The sequence below is a fragment of the Gallinula chloropus genome (assembly GCF_964237585.1).
Source record: "Gallinula chloropus genome assembly, chromosome: 18".
Classification (NCBI taxonomy): Eukaryota; Metazoa; Chordata; class Aves; order Gruiformes; family Rallidae; genus Gallinula; species Gallinula chloropus.
In genome coordinates, this window is record NC_140103.1 from 2,074,000 (window position 1) to 2,094,311 (window position 20,312).

Here is a 20,312-nt window from a genome sequence, read left to right on the forward strand (position 1 = left end):
TGCGCTCTCCCTGCGAAGCGGCGCTTGCGCAGCGGCGGGCGGGCGCCGAGGGGAGCTCAAGGAGAGCGGCGCCGCCATGCCCGGCTCCCTGCGGGTGCCCTCCCTGGAGGAGCTGGACGTTCAGGAGGTGAGTGGCGCCCGCCGCCGCCGGGCCCTTTCCCCCCGCGGGTCGGCGCGGAGGGCCGGGGCCGGGGCGGGCTGCTCCCATTGCCGCTCTGCCCCGCTGTAGGTGAGCGTCAGCTCGGCCGTGCTGAAGGCCGCGGCCCACCACTACGGCTCGCAGTGCGACCGCCCCAACAAGGAGTTCATGCTGTGCCGCTGGGAGGAGAAGGACCCGCGGAAGTGCCTGCGGGAGGGCCGCCAGGTCAACCAGTGCGCCCTCGACTTCTTCAGGTGAGCGGGGCCTGGCCCGCGGCTCTGCCCCGGCGGCGGGGCCGAGGGGCGGGCGGGCTGCTCCGGGTGCCGCCGGGCACCCCGCGTCCTGCCGGGCTTTGTTTTTCGGGCGCTGGCAGGGGGTTGCCGCCGCCGACGTGGCCTTCACAGCCTTTATTCTTGCTTCTTGAACTTGGAGCTCCCGAAGGTCAAGGCTGCGGCCTCGGTGGTTTTGTTGGTTTTGAATGTCGGTTTATCACAGAGCTGTAGGGGTGGGAAGGGACCTCCAGAGCTCATCGAGCCCAACCCCCTGCCAAAGCAGCTTCCTAGGACAGGTCACACAGGTCGGTGTCCAGAGGGGGCTGGAATCTCTCCAGAGAAGGAGACTCCACATCCCCTGGGCAGCCTGTCCCAAGGGCTCCCTCACCCTAAAGAAGTTCTTCCCCAGATTGGTGTGGAACTCCCTGTGCTCCAGCTTGAGCCCATCGCCCCTTGTCCTGTCCCCACAGACACTGAGAAGAGGCTGCCCATGTCCCCTGTGTCCCACACTTCAGATATTGATAAACACTGATCAGATCCCCTCTCAGTCTCTTTTCTCCAGGCTGAACAGCCCCAATTCATTCAGCCTTCCCTCATAGGGGAGATGCCCCAGGCCTTTAATCATCCTCATAGCCCTCCTTTGGACTCTTTCCAGGAGAGCTTCTCGTATGAAGTTCCATGGGCTGTGCCACAGAGTGAGTGGCCCAGGCTTTTGTTAGCCTAGCAAGGGAATGACGGTGGTGGAAGGCTTGATGCTTCTGCACCTGCCATATATGTAATGAAATCCAGGAAGCAGGCTTAAGCTTTGTGCTCTCTGGCTCCTGTTTCACAGGTGTGTGACTGTGAAGCTCGAGTAGACACACCATTTGCCTCTTTGGACCAAATCAAGGCCTGTGCCAGTATCACACTCTGAAGTTGCCAGCAAAGGGCCTACTTCAATTAAGTCAAAGCACATCCACCTCCAGCGTAGCAGTTAGTAATTGCAAACCCCTGTCCTAAGTGGGGTTAAGATACGAAATCAATTTGGAAGCCTTAAAGTGTTGTCTAATGTTACTTACCAAAGCAGCATTCTGTCTGTGGGAGCTGAGTATGCCTGCCTAGCCAGAGTACCTTCCACGTATCGGTTAAGTTATTGCTAGTCCTACTTGTAGCTACAGTGAGACAAATTCTACTGGTATCTGTATCGATTTCTGTTTAAGGATGCTTCAGACACTGACTTGTGTGAAGACTTTAAGTGTTCCCAAGAACTTAAAGCTACAAAACCAGTAGTTTGAAGAAGTAGGAGAATAACATTGAAGCTATGACACTTGCTAACCATTATATCTCTGTGATTCCTCACAGGAAGATTAAGACACACTGTGCAGAGCCATTTACTGAGTACTGGACGTGCATTGACTATACCAACTTGCATGAGCTCCGCCGATGCCGCAAGCAGCAGGCAGTATTTGATAACTGTGTGCTGGAGAAGTTGGGTTGGGTGAGACCTGATCTGGGAGAGCTCTCTAAGGTAATGTCACACCTTTTTGTTTGGATAGACAGATGCATCTCTCCCTTCTTAGGGGTGTTTTCTCCACACCACCTCTCAGACTCTTCTCCTGGCCAAAAGATATTCATGAACTCGACACTGGAAGCTTGTAGACTTTACTAGAAGTCAAGACTCTGTTGGAATTCTCCAGGATTTCTTTCCCAGAAGACTTGTGCTTTTCTTAGGCGATGCCACTTAGTCTTGCTTTACTTTGAGTCGAGCTCATGTGCATGCAGAAATGCCCCTCCCTTTTAAGCAGTCTGGAGATGGGAGCTCTGGTCAGATCAACAGTGTGTCCTTAGTGTTTGATAGTTCTTCCTCTAACTTCTCACTCACTCTATCTTTTCTATGAAATGCTGTGACAAGTTGGATAATTTCTTCTTGTTTCCTTTCCAGGTTACAAAAGTGAAGACAGACCGTCCCATGCCTGAGAACGCCTATCACTCTAGACCTAGACCAGAGCCAAATCCACCCATTGAAGGAGAGCTGAAGCCTTCTCCTTTTGGCAGCAGGCTCTTTTTCTGGAGCTGGTAAAGTGGGCAGACTGAGCTGTAACTGAAGTGCAAAGACTTCCTGCTTGCAAACATCAGTTGCCCAGTATGTGATGGGTGTAACTTTAATCATTAAAGAGCCTCAAACCGTTACACGGCTTTGTAAACTTCTTTAAACACACACATTGTAGCAACTACAAAAAAACACCTCAATTTTCTCTGCAGTCATACAGCCCTTAGGACCGTCCTAATGCTGGTAATGTCACTTGCTTGATGGTGGCTGCCAGCCTTGTCCAGGATGTGGATAAATGTGGCCTGAGACTGCTGCTCCAATCGATCAAAAACTGGCATGAGACTTTATTTGCTGTTCCTTGGATGAAGGAAACTGAGAACAAACAAGGTGTTAATGTCTTCCTTTAGTCTTGCAACTGATAACTCTGCGGTTTTTTTTCCCCCCTGTAGTACCCTAAAATCTGTTTTGGAGCCAGGATTTAGGCTGAACCTGTGGCTTTTGCTAGGTGTGAGGTCAGTGCTGTTTCTGACATACAGATCCTTGTTCTGCTTACCAGGTGCTTGCTCATCATGCAGCTGGGTCAGTTGCTTCCATCTTCTTTTTTTTTTTTTTTATTGAGGAACACAAGCTACTTCATCAGAAAATGACACTAAATTTTCAACACCTCTAGGGAACAGTTACCTCCTAAAGGACTGTCCTGTCCTGTCCCAGTAAGCAGCATGAGCAGGTGGCTTGTGTTCTGTCCCAGGGCCCTGACTTCAGGAGCTTGGGGCAGATCGTTCCCCTTGTTTCACTGTGATCCTCATTTTCTAAGAGGAGCCCATCACCTTTCTTATCTACAATATCTGAAAGCTGTTTGTTTCATAGTCTCTCCTCTACTTCCACCCAATAGCAAGAACCTTACCACAAAGCTGGGTGCAGTTTAGCTTGGTCTGGGCCGGATTGTGTAGCCTGATCCACAGCAAAGATTTGAAAAGGGTTTTGCTCCTGGAGTAGCTGGCTGTTAGTAGGATCTGAAGGTTTACCATACCCTTGTTTGGGGCAGGATTAAGCTGTAATGGGTTTGTAGCTGCAGCATATGTTTCTGATCCGTGGAGCTAGAGGGAAAATTGTATAACATCTAAAAATAGCTCAAGCACTGTGTGGCTCATGGGTTCTTGCTACTTTCTGCTTGGGTGTGTTGACTGAAACTCGAAGCAGGTGCTATGGCATCCCTGTTTGCATTTTAATGTGTGTTTTGTGCTGTCTTAGCAGCTCCTCATCTAAGCTGGAGCGATGGTGTGCACCTCTGCAGTTCCTCCTTCCAGATCCCTGCCAGCATTTCTGAGCAGCACATACTACTGAAGGAAGATAACCCCTTTTCTGCAGAGACTGAAATTAGGACAAGCTTGAGGTCTAATTACATTCAGCCCAGTGAGTGAAATGAGGTTTGGCCAAGGAGAGGGCGAATTGTTCTGGGATGTTAACACGTGTCACATCTGATCTTAGGTTGCTGACCTACTCCAATAGTTAGTCAAGCTCATGAAAAGACTTTTCAGATATTACTTACTATGTTTTGTTACTAACTTGCTATTGTCAGCATGACGTATGAACATTGCACTGCTGAACATCTGCTTTTGAATAAACAGGCATGGGCATTCCAGGAGTCAGCCCCTCTTCATCAGTGAAGAGCATTTCCCCCATTGAAACACTTCTGCAAAGAATGAGGTGCCTGAACAGGGGGGCAGTTCTCTGAACCAGCCTTTTACCATCCCCACCCTAAAGCTGGCTAGCACTGTAAGCAAAAAGAGTGATTTATGCTGCATCCTCAAAGGGTTAAGATTGTTCATCTGTATGGTGACAGCTGAATCTACTACCCCTTGGGTCAGAGGTGGCTGATCCACTGACCACATGAAAAATCAGACCTGACTACCTGCTTGCCTGAGTTCCCACTTCACTCTCCAGCAGGAGCAGGCAGGTGAATGTACAGGGGGGAGCAGCAGAGGAGGGCAACGAAGGGGTAAAGTCAAGTAGAATTCAGCTGTACTGTGAGCACTTCTTTCATTAACCTCTGAGCACTAATTGCTTCTTGTCTTTATCTCTTGGCTGAATCGCTGTGAAGGAGTGTTGCCAGAGGTCTGTGTCCTGGTGCTTTGGACGGTGGCTGCGCGTAGCTATTTCTGTTCAGAATCATTGTGCAGCTTTACTCAAACATAGATGCCCCCTTTGGAGCTGTAATGTTTTCCTGGAAACTTTAGAGCAAGTGAATGTCAAGATGGAGTAAAGACCATAAAAGTATTTTTGAGGAATGTATCTTGACATTTTTTTGGCAGATGGAGAGCAGACGCGGACAGATTCGACACAGAGATTTCACTGGCCATGTGAGGAGTGTTATTTGTTATGTTGTAGGCTCTTGGCTCTGCCAGAGCTTCTAAACACGTGTCAAATTAACAAAACTTTAAGCTAGTGAGTGGTAGCTTGCCACCTCGTGGGTTAGATTAGCCAGAATCTGCTCTCTTCTTCAGATTATCTAATCTCAGTGGGGTAGGAGTGTGCGTTTCTGGTGCCACAGAATCATGCAGCTCTACAGCAGCATCCTACTGAGGAGAAATTCCAAGACACCCAGCAGTTTCCTGGTCTCAAATGGTTCTGTGTAATTCCCAAGGTGCAAGGGCTGGAGAAAGTGCACTTGCTGTTAGCTAAAAAGACCAGGAGCCCAACAGCAACTCCCGCTCTGCTTTTAGCCACCACACCGAGCAAGTGGTGGCAAGGAATTGGTTTTATTTGGTGCTCTTCCCAGTTTGGGAGCTGTGTTGCATGTCACGTTATCCATGTTATCATCCCTGATAAGAGGCTTCAAGAGTCAGTGCGGATGGAATTAGCCTTTCAGGTGTTTGTAAGCTGAGATGGGCCAGGACAAAACCCCATCTCATCCTCCTCTCCCTCAGCCTTTGGTTGCAGTGTGGCTCTGGAGTCCATAAATGCAGGTGGGTTCCCCCTCCCCTTCCTAAGAAAAGAGAAATCCTCTACCAGGGATGCATAATTTTAAAAGAACCTTTACCTTCAGAACAGGGATGCTCCTACAAAGCCAGAGATGAGACGTGGAGCTGAGGGTAACTTTGTGAAGCCCTCTTGAAAGCTTGCTGTGTGCTCTTGTAGGGAGAGTGCTCTGAAACCGGATCCATCTGGATATTAATAAGAGATTCCAGACTCCCTCTTGTGGCTGCGCTAAGCTGGTCTTGGGCACGTGTGGGAAGAGCTGGCTGTCACCAAAGTCCCAGTGCTGCTCCGGTGCTGCTGGTAGAGACTTGATAAAGGCTTTAGTGTCTGCTACAAAATTCACTTGAGCTGTTGTCTCAGCTTGGGGTTGTTTTCCCTGCACGGGAACGCTCTTGCGTTCTACATGGAGTGAGAAGAGGAAGAAAAACGGTTTGTAAACCTTCAGCTCAACTCAGTCACATTTGGTGTGACTTAAGGAAGCAAAGGCAGGGCCAAAGTACATGGAGGTGGTCAGGAAAAGCCGGGGTAGATTACATTTGTTTCTCTGAATCCAGAAAGGGGTGTCCCTGGTGCTGCGGAGAGCGGGATGGTTCTGTGCCCCTGGGCCAGTGCTAGCCACATGGTAGGGGAACATGGGAAACAATATTTAACTTCAGTTAAAAGCATGGTATTTCTTTTTATTAGGAATAGATGTGACCAAAGGGTGTTACCAATGCAGCCTTGCCCTTCTGTTCATAGCAATGGGGGGTTTCATGTGAGCCCTTCTAGCTGGGGCCTCAGTCTTCTTCACAGTGAGGGTGACAGAGCCCTAGGAGAGGCTGCCCAGGGGGTGTGGAGTCTCCTTCTCTGAAGGTATTTCAGCCCCATCTGGACACTGACCTGTGCAACCTGTCCTAGGGACCCTGCTGTGGCAGGGGGTTGGACTCCATGGGCTCTGGAGGTTCCCTTCCAACCCCTACGAGTCTGTGGTTCTGTGATCTGAGTCTGTTCCCAGATGCTTTCTGTGGGGTTGAGCGTGGTGCAAGAAGCACTTTGGCAAAGGGAGAAGATGTGAGAAAGCACAGACCAGCAAACCCAAGGCAAAAAGCCCGTGATGTTATTTGGGGTATTAAGGCAGTAAATCAGCCCTGCGAGCAGAGGCAGATGCTGAAAGGGGGGTGGTGGCTCCCAGACCCCAAGGGCAGGTCAGCAATACGCCTTGCTCAGTGGTGCAGGGGTTATTCCTGGGTTTGGTTTCTGCTTCAACAGAAAGTTTCTCCTCTCCCTTGCACGTGCTGTGGAAGCCTTGGCAAGCCTGACACGCGTCGGCGCAGGTTCCTCTCCTGGGTGATGCTGGTGCCTGACGAGCGCAGCGCAGCCGGAGCAGGCGATGCAGAGAGCTGCACTGCCCGTGTGCTCAGAGTCTGTCTGAGAGCTGCTCCAGGCTGCCAGGGGCTGGGATGGAACCTGCTGGGATGTGAAGAGCTTCTGCTGTATCTGACTGTATCCAGGAACAGGGGCTCCAGGAAAAGAAATGCCAGCATTCAATAAGGTAAAAGCTCTGCTACCTTCCCTGCATCCCAAGCATCTCCCCATCGCTGCTGCCCGTGGAACAGCTCCGATGGGTTTGTCTGCACTTGTCTCTTGCAGATGCCTGAACAAAAGGATTCCAACCTGCGTGTTCCTGTGCTCTTGGCTGGGCTGGCAAATGCAGATGGTTCAAGTGAGTGTTTCGTTCACGCTGTGTTCTGCAGCACAAAATGGCGAGCAGCTTTTGCTGTTTTGATAGGGTTTAAATTAATTTCTCCCTTCTCACCAGGGGAAATGAGGGCTGGGAAGAACGGCCATGCCTGTTGCTTTGTTAAGCTCGGCTTTGGCTCCGATTCTGGCACCAGGAATGGAAATAAAATACAGGGAAGGGGAGCTTTATAAAAGAGCTATGGGTCTGCTCCCGAGTTGATAGGTTAAACTGTACAAAACACGGACTCTGAGGCATCGCTCTAATATTTGTAAAATCAGCATGGCAGCTCTGTAAAGGGCTATGAGTCACCCTGAGGGTGGTTCAGCTCTTTATAAGTAGTAGCACAGCCTTCGGCTTCCACGCGAACGGGAGCGAGAATTTTAATGGAGTCAGAATTACCCCTTTGGTTAACGCGCCGTCTGACCTCTGCTTTGTTCTCACTGCCTCCCGTTTACAGCTGTGCAGAGACTGGAACCTGACCCATCTTTGTCTGGGAGAGAAGGACTGGATGGAGCTTAAACATGGATTGCATCAGTTGTAACCGTGTGTCCCCCCAAACCCCATCCCGCTGCCCCTCCTGTCCCTGGCCCGCAGCTCTCTCCCCACAGACTCTGTGCCTGAGCTCTGCCCGGGATGCCGTCAGGTGTGGCCCGGCTTGGCTTTGGCTTCCAGGAAGCCGCTGACAGCAGGGCTGACCCCGGCCATGTGCACGCAGCGGGAGGCTCTGCCTGTCCCCAGACGCGGCCTCGGGCGCTCGTGGCCAGCCTGCGCTCCAGGCTAAACAGAGGAAGGTGAGGGTCAGCAGCAGAGAGCTCTGCCCAAGACTCAGGAAGCACATTTTGGCAGAGGAAAGAAATACAATACAAGCAGGGAGGGAAACTCAGCTTCCATCCCACCCCCTCTAAGAAGCATTTGGCTCCCTACAGCTGCTGGAGTCTTTACCATCACTTCTTGGGCTCTTTATTGTTACAGGCTTTCGTGTGTTTGTTTTCAGTCTCCTCCGCCAGCACGTTGCAGAGAACAGAGCGATACCCGAGCAGCACGGACCAGAGGGTAGAGCCCTGCGCTGGGGGACAGGCAAACCCCGCTTCCCTTTCCTGCCCGTCACTATCTCATTGTGTGGCCTTGGGGCATGTCGCTTCCCTCGCTGCCCTGGGCTGCCCCGGCTCCTCAGCGCCATGGGCTGGTTCCACCCAACTCTCTGCTTGTTTACTCGGCCGTGGCCTTGTGAAGCGCCTTGGAGGAGTCTCGGGGGAAGCTCTGCACGACTGCGGCCTGCACAGACCCATCGCTGAAGGGGAGCCCCAGAGCAAGTGATGGGGGCCATGCATGGGTGAGCAGAGAATGGTGGGCCCATTGCCATACCTGTGTCGCTCAATCCAGAAGCTGCCAGTGGTTTGAAACCTTTTCCTCTGCAGCCTCTGCCCGTTCTGCCCTCTGAGCATTCCAGCAGCTCTGTGATGGGGAAGGTGGTGGGATTCCTTGCTTCCCCCGGAGTAGGAGAGGAGCAGCACCCCCCTGAGCAGCCCTGGCAGGGTGTCTCCAGTTCTGAGCACCGGGATCTCTCCCTGGTTTCAGCTCTGAGCTGTTGTTGACAGCTGTGGCAGTGCAGCGTGTGGAATCGGCTGCGTGCGGGAAGCAAGGGAGGTGGCTGCAGGAACTGAAGTCCCCACAACACATGTAGACCAGTGCTCAGCACTTGTCCTTGCACACCCCGCTCTGCTCCCCATCATCGTTTGCTCAGAGCCTTTGTTTCTTCTGAGCATGAGTGAAAACAGTTGTGGGATGTTGTGTTCAGGGCATGACATAATCCCAGTCTGGGACTCCGCTGGAGGAATCCTTTTGAAGATTTACTTAGCCTGGCTAATTACAGTAAAGCTATGGAGGTGCTGCACTCCAAATGATTAACAGCTAATAAGCAGGGGTTCCTGCTTTCTTGGGCTTTTTGCTAGGAAACAAACCAGAGCAGTGCTGGCTGCGTCAGCCGCCTCTTCTTTTAGGAAGAAGCTCTCTCCAGGGCTTGCTAACACATGTGTGCAAAGCCACTGTCCTCTGTGTCACTGGGAGCAGGTTTTTCTTTAAGCCTGAGCAGTGACAATAGCCCCTAGGATTTATGTGCTGTTTGTTGATGTTTTCACTTTCTGATGAGCATCCTTAGTTTCCCTGCAGAGCTCAGCTCTGTCAACGGCGGAGGGAGGGACGGTCTGAGGGAAGGTAGCATTAGCTGCAACTGCCCCTTCTGTCCTCAACCCCTCTCAAAATGCCCTTATTTCATGCACTTAAAATCTGAATTTGAATCCCTACTTCCATACATAGTCCCAGTTAGCTGTCGCTGTCCTTCAAATACTTATTTGCTGCCCATTCCAGCACCTTCACAAGGTCTTGGAGAGGATGTATCATTGTGTGTTGTCTGTATTAAGTCCGTAGTGCCTCATTTTTGGTGGTGGGGCAGGTGGGTGTCACATCTGTAGCCGTGGTTCATAGGTGTGACATCCTGTGCACTCATTGGAAGCTCATGGGGTCAATGTATGGACATGTGAAGTGCTGGGAGAAGGTTCTGGGCTGAGCTGGAAGCTGGTGGGTGGCACTAGCTGCATGGCTCCCACCAGACTCCAAAGCCACCAGGAACCTCGGTAGCGTCAGGCCCCATCTTGGGGTTTTGTTCAGCTGTGATGGGCCAGCTGCCCCATGGATCCATGGGGCAGAAGGGCCAAGCCCACCAAGCCCCATAAGAGTCCACCTGCCTCCACCATTTCCAGCATACCAGCAGCTCCTGAGGAGCAACCAGAGCTACCGGGGCCTGGCGCTGGGCCGGGCCCGGCAGCAGGCCGTGGGTGGCTGGGCCCGGGTGCGGTGGGCGAAGTGCTGTCAGAACAAAACTGAATCGAAGTGATTCTTTTCTTCTCCCCTTGGTCTGTGAGGAAATCTTTTTCCATTTACTATAAAACATGGTCCTTAATAGTGCTGAAGTGTTCTACGTATTTTAAATAAACATGAGTGGATTTGAGCCCAGGAGGACATGAAAGAATGCAGCATTTGCGGGGTACCGGCCCGGCACACATGTCAGCAATTTGGCTGCCTTGTGTACTTTGGCTTTTAAAAAAGCATTTAAAAGTAAACAAATGAAGGAAAATCTGGCAGCTGGATTTCAAAGTAAATTGCTTTCAGCTGATATACCCCGTTTCCAGCTTGCTTGGGTAGTATCAAGCCATACACATCCAGCGAGAAGAGCGAGCGGCCAAGGAGAAGAGCGGGGGTGGGAGGGAGAACAAAAGCAGGGAAGTTCTGTGGATTTAATTCTTCCATTTCCTTCCTTTGCACCAAACACTCCCTGCCTGTCACTGCCCTCATGTCGGGCAGGTTAATGCTTCAGACAGCAAGCCGTGCTCCATCTTCTCTTGGCCCCCCGTTCTGCTGGGCTCTGCCTACCTTCCATCAGGCCTGGGGATGGGATGGGATGGGATGGGATGGGATGGGATGGGATGGGATGGGATGGGGTAGCATCCAGGGCATAGCGTTAATTGGTGGAGAGCTCAGCTGCTCCATCAATTCTCATTCCTACTGCTGCTCTGACGAGCGTAGGGAGAGCCCAGTCCTGCAGACAGGGCATGGCCCAAACCTCACAGACCAGCAGGATAAATCCATCCCACGAGGGGTCTGCACAGGCGTGGACCAGGGCGCTGCTCCCCCGGGACTGCCAGCTCGGGGAGGGCATCACCCCTCCGCCGGCGGAGGGAAGCGGAGCTGGAAACAGCAGAGATAACAGAGTCATTAGAGGAGCGCGGGCTGTGGCGAGGCTCCTCCGGAAGGGCCTGGTGCGTCCCGCGAAGGAGGAGATTCAGCAAATGCTGACAGATAATAACGAGGTCCCAGGCTGGACAAAGAGGGGAGGTTGCTGAGGTCACGCTTTGGCTCAGCTTCGGGCTCCTTCTGCTTTGACTCGCGTTTCCTCAAGTTTATAAAACTTTCTGTGGGTTGGTTCAGTGGAAAGGGCAGAGGAAACTGGTGGGTCTTAAATCCTGGCGGCGTGGGGCCGGGGCAGGGCTGCTCCGAGCCCTCCGGCAGATCCAGCATGCATGGAAAATGTGCCCAGGGCTGTGAGAGGAGCTCAGGGTGAGGGCAGCAGCCATCGAGTGTCCCTCAGGGACTCCCAGCTATGACACGAGCTCCTGCTGGGGCACAGGAATGGCCGGAGGTGCGATGCCCTGCGCAAGGGAGCAGTTAGTATGATCCCCTGCAATGACTCTTCTCCTCCCTGTAACTCAGGGAATGAGCTCCTTTTCCTGGCTCAGGATGGACCCCTTGGCTTCTGGCAGTGCAGAGGTGCTGCCAGCTGTACCCTGCAAAGCAAAACCTTGGGGCTGAGCAACACGGGGAGGCAGGAGGCAGCCGGGGCGCAGCCAGCGTCCTCGGCACGCGCTGCCGCGCTGGGAGCCAGCGGGGCTGGCTGTGCCCGTGCTCCGGCTCGGCTCTCATTATCCCTTGGCACAGCAGGCCCCTGGCAGCGGTGTCGGGAGCTGGCAGTGCCCGCACGCACCTGCCGGCGCAGTGAGCTCACCGGCAATTTCTTGGCTGCGTTAATGTGATGGAAAGGCATTTTTAGGCTCTTTCCCCTCTGCCGCCCACGTGGGCTCCAGCACCCTGCCCTGGCTGGTGGGTGCACAGCGGCTTCTCCCTTGCAGGGAAGACAGCCCCCCTTCTGCAACCTGCGTGGGGAGAGGCCATGGGACACAGTGCAGAAGCATCTCCCAGTTGCTTTAACTTTTGTTTCAAGAAAGGCAGTCGGCTCCCGGCTTGTCCCTGGGGGCAGGAGACGGGGCTGCCAAGCTTTGCTCCGGCTTGGGAGCATGTCTGCACCCCCTGGGTCCCACATCCACTCCCTGGATGTTATTTTGGAGAGCAAAGCAGCTGAGCAGGGCTCCCACCCCGTCTCCCACGAGCCACAGGGCACGGGGTCTCCTCCACGCTGGGAACGGCCGTCCCGCAGCCGTGCTGGCTCTGGGAAATTCCATGTCCCTGCAGCACACGCTCCCTGGGTACAGCTTTGCTTTGCCTCCTTTGCACGGGGTTTGTGCTCTCCCTGCCTGCTCCAGTGGAAGTAAACTCCCCACCCCACCCCATGGGGCCGAGTTTGGTCTCAAAGTGCAAACCCCACTGCAGTGGGTGGGTGGAGGAAACTGGGAACCACAGTCCCCGAGGTGGGGTTGATGTGGATAAGTGTGGACATCTCCAGCTGATCCAACCACTCTGGATCCTTTATGGATGACAGAGATGAGGACAAAGACATCTTGAGCAGACAGGGGGTTGATTTTTCTCCTCCCAAGGGGGTTTCACCCAGGAGCTGGTACAAGGGCAGGATTGGGTCTGGCTGAACTGCTGCATCACTGTGGGGAGTGGGGGGGGGAAAAGGGACCATAGGGCCAAACTGGAGCAGCTGCATCGGGGGTTTCCACTGCTCCCACCACTGGCTGGGCTCACAGGGACGGTATCATGCCAGCCACAGGGATGGCAGGAGAGCAGCTGCAGTGATGCAGGGCTCTGTAACCAGCCTCTGGATTTGCTCTGCATGGGGAAGCAGCCGTGGGGATGGGGTGGGGAACGCAGCCGCCCTCCTTCAGCAGGATGGAGCCAACCCCGGTGAAGACACTTGCTCTGGATGTCCCCGTGATTAACGGAAGAATATGTAAATGTATATGGCCGTTGCCATAGCTACAGCAGGAATCCCGGCTGGTGCTGGGGAAGGCAGAGCCCCCAGCCCAGCCTGGGCCAGGATTTGCATTCCCGGCACAGCGGCACCCGGTGAACCCCACGGTGCTGGCACGGGAGCAGCCGGGCCGTGCCGACCCCTGTGCTGCTGCCACATCCCCGGAGCAGGCTGGGGGATGGTCCCTCAGCGCCCTCCCACCACTCACCCTCCTGCAGCCACTGCCTGCGGCGTGGCAGCATCATCCTGGGGGGGCTGCAGCATCTCGCCGAGACGGGTGCACCCCAGCCTGGGTACGGGGTCCCCATGGACAAAACACCCTCAGGGGAGGGATGTCCCTCGGGTCCCACAGTCAGGTCTTGTAATGGAGCAGCAGAAAGCTGGGGGAAACCAGGATGGGGATGGAGATGGGAATGGGGATGACGATGAGGATGGGGATGAGGATGAGGATGACTGCTGTGCCCATGATACTCTTGCTCCAGGTGCCCCAAAGCCCCAGGACCTCCCAGCCCACCTCACACCAGGTGAAGCCTTTCCCAGCAGCTCGTTTCTGGCTGATCTTATAAAGCTGGGGGCAAAAGAGGCTTCTCCTGCATGGAGCCTGTGGAGCCAGCCTGCCTGCCGCTCTGGTGAGTGCTGCAGGGTTGGGGGTGCAGGGTGTGTGTGTGTGTGTGTGTTGTGCCACAGATCAGGCTGTGTCACTCACCTTGTGATGCCCTTGTCCCTTGGTGGGCATCACATGTGCTGCTGGCAAGTGCTTGTACCTCAGCCCTGTATCCTGCAGCAACAGGGTGAGCGTGGAGCTGCTGCCATTTGAGCACACAAACCCACAAAGTTCTGTTCCTTGCACACCTCCTGCCTGTGGGGTGGACAGAGGGTGCTTAAAGCTCTGAGAAGGGGACCAGTTGCTCCCATGAGCCGAGAAACGTGGGTGGGATGAGGACTGAGCATGTGTCCCATGTAACTCATGCTGTGGGGGGTGATGCTGGACCATTCTTGGGGGGCTGTGTGGGGACAGCTCTCACACTGAAGGTGTTTCTGTGTTTATTCTCGAACTATTCTTGCAAAACTGACTTGAAGCAAGGTGGTAGAATGTCACTCCTGGACTGAAGCCCCTCTGGGCACACTGTGTGGGGCAGGTAGGGACCCCACAGCACCAGCACAGCCTGCACCAGCTGCAGCTTGTCCCAGCTGCCAAAGGCAAAAGGGGTTCAGGGACTCCCAGTCCTGCACCCCTTCCCTGGCTGGCCCTGGGGTTTGGTGCTGCACGAGGGCTCAGCCTCTTCCAACGGCAGCGTGCACGGCCGGGCGCTCGGTCTCCTATTTCCTTATAATTTAGGAGCCTTCCTCAACATTAATCTTTTTATTTTTATTTTGACAAATGTATGTTTCCAGGAAGTTGCTGAGGTCAAAGCAGCATCTGTTGCTCGTTATTTTGGGGGATGCAGAGGGTCTTTGTGAGGGTTTCCAAAGCAACAAGGAATTAAGTGGTTTGTAAAGCGGAGAGCAGGAATGAGGAGCGGGCTGGGGCTTCCCGAAAGGCGGCTGAAGATGCTGATGAAAATCAGATCAGCTTGCCTCTATTTTCTTGGAAACTTGATCTATTTTTCTTGTACGACTGTCAGCCCGACTCCTGTATTTCAAGTGCTTGGCCGCTGCGAGCTCTGCCTTTCGGCGCTGGGATTAGCGTGGCCCCGGTCAGATCTGCTTTCCCCAGGAGGACGCAGGCTCTGGGATGGGAACAGAGTAAAGCTCTTGGGAGAGACAGCGCAGGTCCCCTGGTGCGGTGTTGGCTGGGAACAGGCTAGACACCCCTGCGATGGGCACCAGCCTTCCATCCCCTGCCCTGGGGAGTGCCCCATCCCTCAGATCACCCCCTGCTTGCACTGCACAGCCCAACTGCACTGCACACCCCCCAGGGACCCGTGGCAAAAGCTGCTTTTTCTTTCAAAACAACCTGGGGAGGGTGCGGAGCCAAGACAAGGGCTGCAAGGAGCCCGGGAGATTTATTGCTGAGGAAATACTTTCTCCAGCGCGGGCCGGCGGCCGCAGCAGGAACAATGGGAGATTCGCAGCACGAACAAAGCTGATTTCGTTCTTCTTTTTTATCAATGCCTCTTTCCTTGCGGAGCCTCCCTTCCTGGAAGTGGGAGATGCAGCTTCCCCCGCGCGCCGGCCGTGTAATCAGCAGGAATGGCCATATCCTGGCTGGGAAGCGAGCTGTGAAACGCTGTCGCCTGCTGTGATTTATGAGCCGGTGGCAGCGGCCAGCGGCGGGGCTGGCCTGGGGACAAGGTGCCAGGGCGCGTGCAATATCCACGTATTCTTTCTCCTCCTCGCTGGCTTCCCCGGGGAGCTGCTGGAGGAAGTTAATGGATTAGACACACACGTTCCACTTGATTTTTATTTTTTTATTGCTGTGTCTTTCCAAATGCCTTTAGCAGACGTGTGAGCACAATGGGGCTGGGCGATGAGCATCCCGGCCGGGCGGGCAGCGGGGCAGGAGCCTGCCTGGAAAGGTCAATGTGAAGAGTGTTTGCTTGGGGACATGGGGACAGCCTGTCCTGAGTGGGTATCACCCTTCCCTGCCCCAGAGGGCACGCAGGGTCGGTGCTCAGCACTGCAGAGCAGCAGTTATGGTGACTCCAGCTCCTCCACAGCCAGAGCATCCTTGAGGTGTAGGGTCGGTGCTCAGCACTGCAGAGCAGCAGAATTATGGTGACTCCAGCTCCTCCACAGCCAGAGCATCCTTGGTGCATCACAGCATCCTGCCCATGAGGTTACTGGCACCGTTGGATGCCGAGCCATGGTCTCACCATGCCTGGAGCCATAACATCCTCCCCGGAGGTGTGACAGCGCCGGTTCCGTCCCGTGCCCCCGCCACGCCGCATCACTCAATCCCTGCCCGGTACCGGGAATATGAAATAATTATTCCAAGTGATCAGATTTTAATTATGCAACACAGAGGATGATTATTGTATGCCAAATTGGTGCCGAGTGCTTAGTTATGTATATGCCAAATTTAGTCTATACTATTATACCCAGTGGGTGGCCGTAGACAATCAGGAAGTAATTAGTTTTGCTGGAGGTTGTTCGCCTGCCTGGTTCGCTGTGCTGTCTGGGGAGCGTCTTGCTGCGCTCTGTGAATACCGCGGGCTCTGAGTTCAATACCGTCTTTTTGTGACAAGCTAATAAGCTGTCTGCATGGCGGCCTGTAATTAGCACTGTCGATATTCATTTGGAAAGGGAGAGCGCGCTGAGCGGCTCCGCTGACGGCGCTTCCCTTTGTGGAGGCTCTGGGCCGGTCCCTCCGAGCAGCGATGGTGGGTGCGGAGGGATGGGGATGTGGCTGGGTGCTGGGTGCGCCTGTGTGTGTGTGTGCAGCACCTGTGGGTCCCCACCTGAGAAAGCACCCAGCTGTGAGGGGGATGAGCCCCTAAGACCAAAACCTGCCCCCCACCCACTGCCATCCCTGCTCGGCTCCGTCCTCCATGGGGGGAACTCCCATTGGCCCTGGGTGTGGAGCATCCTGCTGCTGCGCTGTCCTGTGGTGCTGGTTGGGAAGCTGAGCTGGCACAGGGGGATATGGGGATGTGCAGGGGGTTGGGCTGGAATGGAAACCCCCTCCCTAGAGCCCGGGAGAGCAGCCCTCGGGGACCCCTGAGCATCACCAGGTAGTGCCAAGGTGTGGCATGGTCACACCTTTCCAGGCAGCCTGATCCTGCAGGCTCCAGGCTCCTCTCTTGGGCTCTCAGCGCAGAGTTCCCGGGGTGCTGGGGGCTACGTTGGCTGGGAGGTCACTGGGGCATCACCCCCCAGGGATGCCATTTGCAGCTGGTCAGTGCTGTGGGGCAGCAGGGACCGGCCTGGATCTGCTGGGTGGGAATTGTCTGAAGTACAGAGCAACTTTTACCTCTGTTACACAAAGGAAACTTTCCTCCTCTTTTTGTCGGAGATGCTCACTCCATTGAGATGATTGGCATACTGGAGAGCTGAGAAACTAAATTGTTTATACACTAATGAATAGAAGCTTGATTGCAAGATCCTGTTTGGAAAATTATAGTGCTGAATTGAAGCCGTACAATTACATCCAAAATGCTGCATATTCATTTCATCTGCTTTGCATAGAGATTAACAAGCGAGCCCTAAAGCAGACTCTGAAATTAAAGCTAACACCAGATTTAGTCACAGGTTACAAACTAAATGGCATTGTTTGATGGATATGAATCTTTACCACCTGCCTGCCTGATGATTGCTAGCAGCTTACCAGACAGCAAAGGAAAAAGTTTCTTCCCATGAAGGAAGCATAATAAGATGCTGGGCTGGAAGTGGCCCCTCCCCGTGCGGGCGGCCCCCCAGGCAGATGTCTGCGGTGGGCCTGGGGAAAGGGCTCCCTGCTCCTGGTCCTGTCGTGCCAGAGGCAGCACCCGCTCCGGGAGGGATGGAGTGTGGCCCCAAGACCCTGGCAGCATCCTGGGTGCTGGGTCTGTTCAGCCCCCAGAGTGGGGCTGGGTTCCCCCTCATGCAATGGGGGCACAGTTGGGCCGGGTCCCCAGCCCCTGAATCGGCCATGGATTCCTTTCCCCATCTCGGAGGGGCTGGGGTGATGCAGAGGGCAGGGGTCTCTTGCTCCCCTCAGTTGTGGGCAGCCCCTGTGGGGTCCCAACACCACTGGTATGTGGCTGATCCCACCCCCAGCTTTGCCACCTCCACCCATGGCACTCCCACCCCGTGATGTATTTTGGGAGCAGGAACAGGGACAAGGAAGGGCTGAGGGGGTTGTGGGGAGCAGGGCCCTGCCTGGGGCTGCTTCAGGCAGTGGTGCAGCCTGTGTGGGGGCTGTGGGTGTGGGGCAGGGGCTTGCGTTGGGAATGGCTTGTCCCTGAACCAGAAACCCATCCCTTGTGTGGGGACACAGAACAGTGCCTGTCCCTGATGCTGTGAGGAGGAGAAGGGGCTGTTGGACAGGAGGGTGCAGGGCAGCAGCTGCTGGTTTGGGAGCTGCCGTTCCCAGCAGGGACCCAGCAGGTCCCGAGGGACCCCAAATCCACCCTGGGGCAGCAGTTCTGCCCCGGCTCCCTGTGTGTGGGCCTGGGGGGGGGGGCACAGATAACAGCACCTGCTCTGCAAATCAGACACCTTTATTGTTTCCTTTAAAAGTCAGTTACAAACGGCACCATTCTGCTTCCCTACAGACGGGCTGCTCTCTGCCTGTCACACTATGGGACAGCCCAGTCACCGGTGGCGATGCCACCAGTCCCCACTCACCTCTTCTCAGCCAGCTGTGGCTTTGCTGTGGCTGGCCCAGGGCGCGTGTCCCCTCACCCCCGTCCCCGTGGGAGCAGGGCTGTGCCAGGAACAGGCAGTGTGGCTACTCCGAGTCTCCATTTCTGCTTGACACTTCCCCCACTCCACCCTCCAAGACTTTCCCAACACCCTCTCGCAGACACCCGAGGTGGATGAGCATCTCCTCAGGTACCCTCCCCAAACCTGCCTGGGCTGAAGGGGACACGGGGCACTGCCAGGGCCTCGCCTCCATCCCTCACCCAGGGCTGGGTTCTTCCCTTAACTTATCCCAGGACACTCACACTTCCAAGACCAATCCCAAACTGCACCCTAACACCCTAAAATCAACACAATGGAGCAGCCTCCTGCCTGCAGCCCCCAGCAGCCTGGTGAGGTACGTGGGGTCTCTCCCACCCCTGCCCCAGGCTGTGGAGTACACCCTCCCTCCGGGGGCTCCCCTGCCGCAGCAGTGGGCTCCCAGGGCCAGCCCTGCACCCGATTAGAGCTCTCTGGGGGTGGCCCTGGCTGGCGTGGGCAGTGGGTGCTGGGAATGGGAAAAGGCACCTGTGGAGGGGGCAGTGGTGGCGTTGCCGTGCAGGGACACAGCTGTGGGGCTGCCGTCCCCAGGAGCAGGGCTGGATGCAGCATGGCACTGGTGGGCCCAGGCTGTGCTGGGGAGATTTGGGTCTGTAGTGGCACGGTCACAGCCTGGGACCCACCTCGGGGAGTGGCTGTACAGTGAGGTCCCACTCGCACTGCCACTGCGGGTGGCAACCGATGGACCGGGGTGGTGGCAGCAGCCTCGTGCCCACAGCCCTGTGCTGTGCCCCTGCACCCATTGTTCAGCCCCTGGGGATGCTGGCTGGGTGGGAACCCTCCCAGAGCAAGGCAAACCAGCACCAGCCGTCCCCATCCGGCGTGCCCTGGCTCCAGCAGCACTGGCTGCCAGCTCCTCACCCCCCAGCTGCCCCACAGCACCCTGCCAGGAGCTGGGAAAGGCACTGGGAAGGCTGGGGCTGGCGTGGGGCTGCCTGCAGCCACCTGGCCAGCACAGGGATGTAGTGATGAACCAGGAACGTGCCTCTGCCAGGCAGCAGCAGAGAGAGGCCTGGTGGCAGAGTGGGCAGGGACAGGACAGGCAGCGGGGAGGCAGGGTGAGCCAGTGCAGACCCAGGCATGGGCTGGCTGCAGTGTGTCCTGCATGGCAGCCCAGTATGAGGCAGGAGAAGCTGCTGCATGGGATGGGGACAGCACAGGGATCTGCCTTCCAGCCTGGGCCCAGGAGCCACCACCCCCAATGTGGGCTGGTGGAGCGGTGTGGATGGAGCTGCCAGGACAGCCTGCCAGCCAGCGGCCACCTACTGTGGTCCCACTAAGAGGGGACCCTGCTGGGACCCCCGGCAGTGCCCAGCTCTGGTTCGAGCAGCTCATCTTCTGAGAAGCTGATGTGCAAGCAGGTGTCGTCCAGAGGGGAGAAGGGCAGAGTGCTGTCCATGGGGCTGGCCAGGGAGGCCAAGTCCTTGGCCAGGGCCTCGCTGGCTGCGGGGTCGCGGATGCTGGCCAGGGGGGACATCTGCCCACTCTCTCCAGTCCTGTCCTTGCCCAGAGTGCGTTGGCAGGTCCCAGCAGGGACGGGCTCCGTGCTGGAGGCAGTGCTCCGTGCGGGAGTCCTTGCCTCAGGGTCCAAGAGGGTGAGTGAGCTGGCAGTGATGCTGGTGAGGCTGGAGATGCTGGGGCTGGGTAAGCTCACGTGGGCAGCGCTCTCGGGCTTCACCTCCACTTCCAGGCTTGGGGAGGTCTTGCTGGACCTTTTGCGCAGGATGGGCGGTGGTGGGTTGAGCTTGGGAATGGGCTGCTGCCTCCTGGGAAAGCAGAGAGGGAAGGTGACAGGTAAATACCTGCATGGGGGGCTTGGGCTGCTGCCCTGGGGTCTCCAAAGGACGTTTGCTGGGTCCCATCATGCAACCAATTGCCTGCAGATGCTGGTGATGTGGCAATGACTGTTTGGTGGCAGGGGGACGGGCACAGGGCCGGCAGTGACCCCACAGGGAGGGACATGGTGGGTTCCTTCCCCAGCTTATTGCACCCAAGCCAGCACACAGCCCCTGGGCTGCCTGTTGCTGCCCGAGCACCCAGAACCCAGCCCCTCACCCCCACCCCTCTGCAGGGTCTGTTGCCAGAGC

The 20,312-nt window shown here is 55.7% G+C and overlaps 2 protein-coding genes across 2 annotated transcripts in view; one reads left to right on the top strand and one right to left on the bottom strand.

Moving 5' to 3' along the window:
- Window positions 1–16: 16 nt before the first annotated feature.
- On the top strand, window positions 17–2,580 carry NDUFA8 (NADH:ubiquinone oxidoreductase subunit A8). The gene is made up of 4 exons (XM_084272423.1): window positions 17–127; window positions 230–393; window positions 1,753–1,918; window positions 2,333–2,580. Exons 1-4 carry the CDS (start codon window positions 77–79, stop codon window positions 2,468–2,470), a joined length of 519 nt encoding a protein of 172 aa, XP_084128549.1. The 5' UTR covers window positions 17–76; the 3' UTR covers window positions 2,471–2,580.
- Window positions 2,581–19,501: 16,921 nt separating this feature from the next.
- LOC311198584 (carboxyl-terminal PDZ ligand of neuronal nitric oxide synthase protein-like) overlaps window positions 19,502–20,312 on the bottom strand; it is a gene marked incomplete at both ends in the record, with an annotated part of 28,854 nt that continues 28,043 nt past the window's right edge. Inside the window, one exon of the mRNA XM_084272562.1 lies at window positions 19,502–19,991. Within this exon, the coding sequence (XP_084128688.1) occupies window positions 19,502–19,991 (490 nt within the window). The remainder of the gene's footprint in view (window positions 19,992–20,312) is intronic.

Excerpts from the sequence above, each read along its gene's own strand:
- NDUFA8 (XM_084272423.1), top strand. The coding sequence starts at position 77 with ATGCCCGGCTCCCTGCGGGTGCCCTCCCTGGAGGAGCTGGACGTTCAG. Across the intron at positions 394-1,752 it reads TGCGCCCTCGACTTCTTCAG|GAAGATTAAGACACACTGTG; the intron begins GTGAGCGGGGCC and ends GATTCCTCACAG. Across the intron at positions 1,919-2,332 it reads ATCTGGGAGAGCTCTCTAAG|GTTACAAAAGTGAAGACAGA; the intron begins GTAATGTCACAC and ends TTTCCTTTCCAG.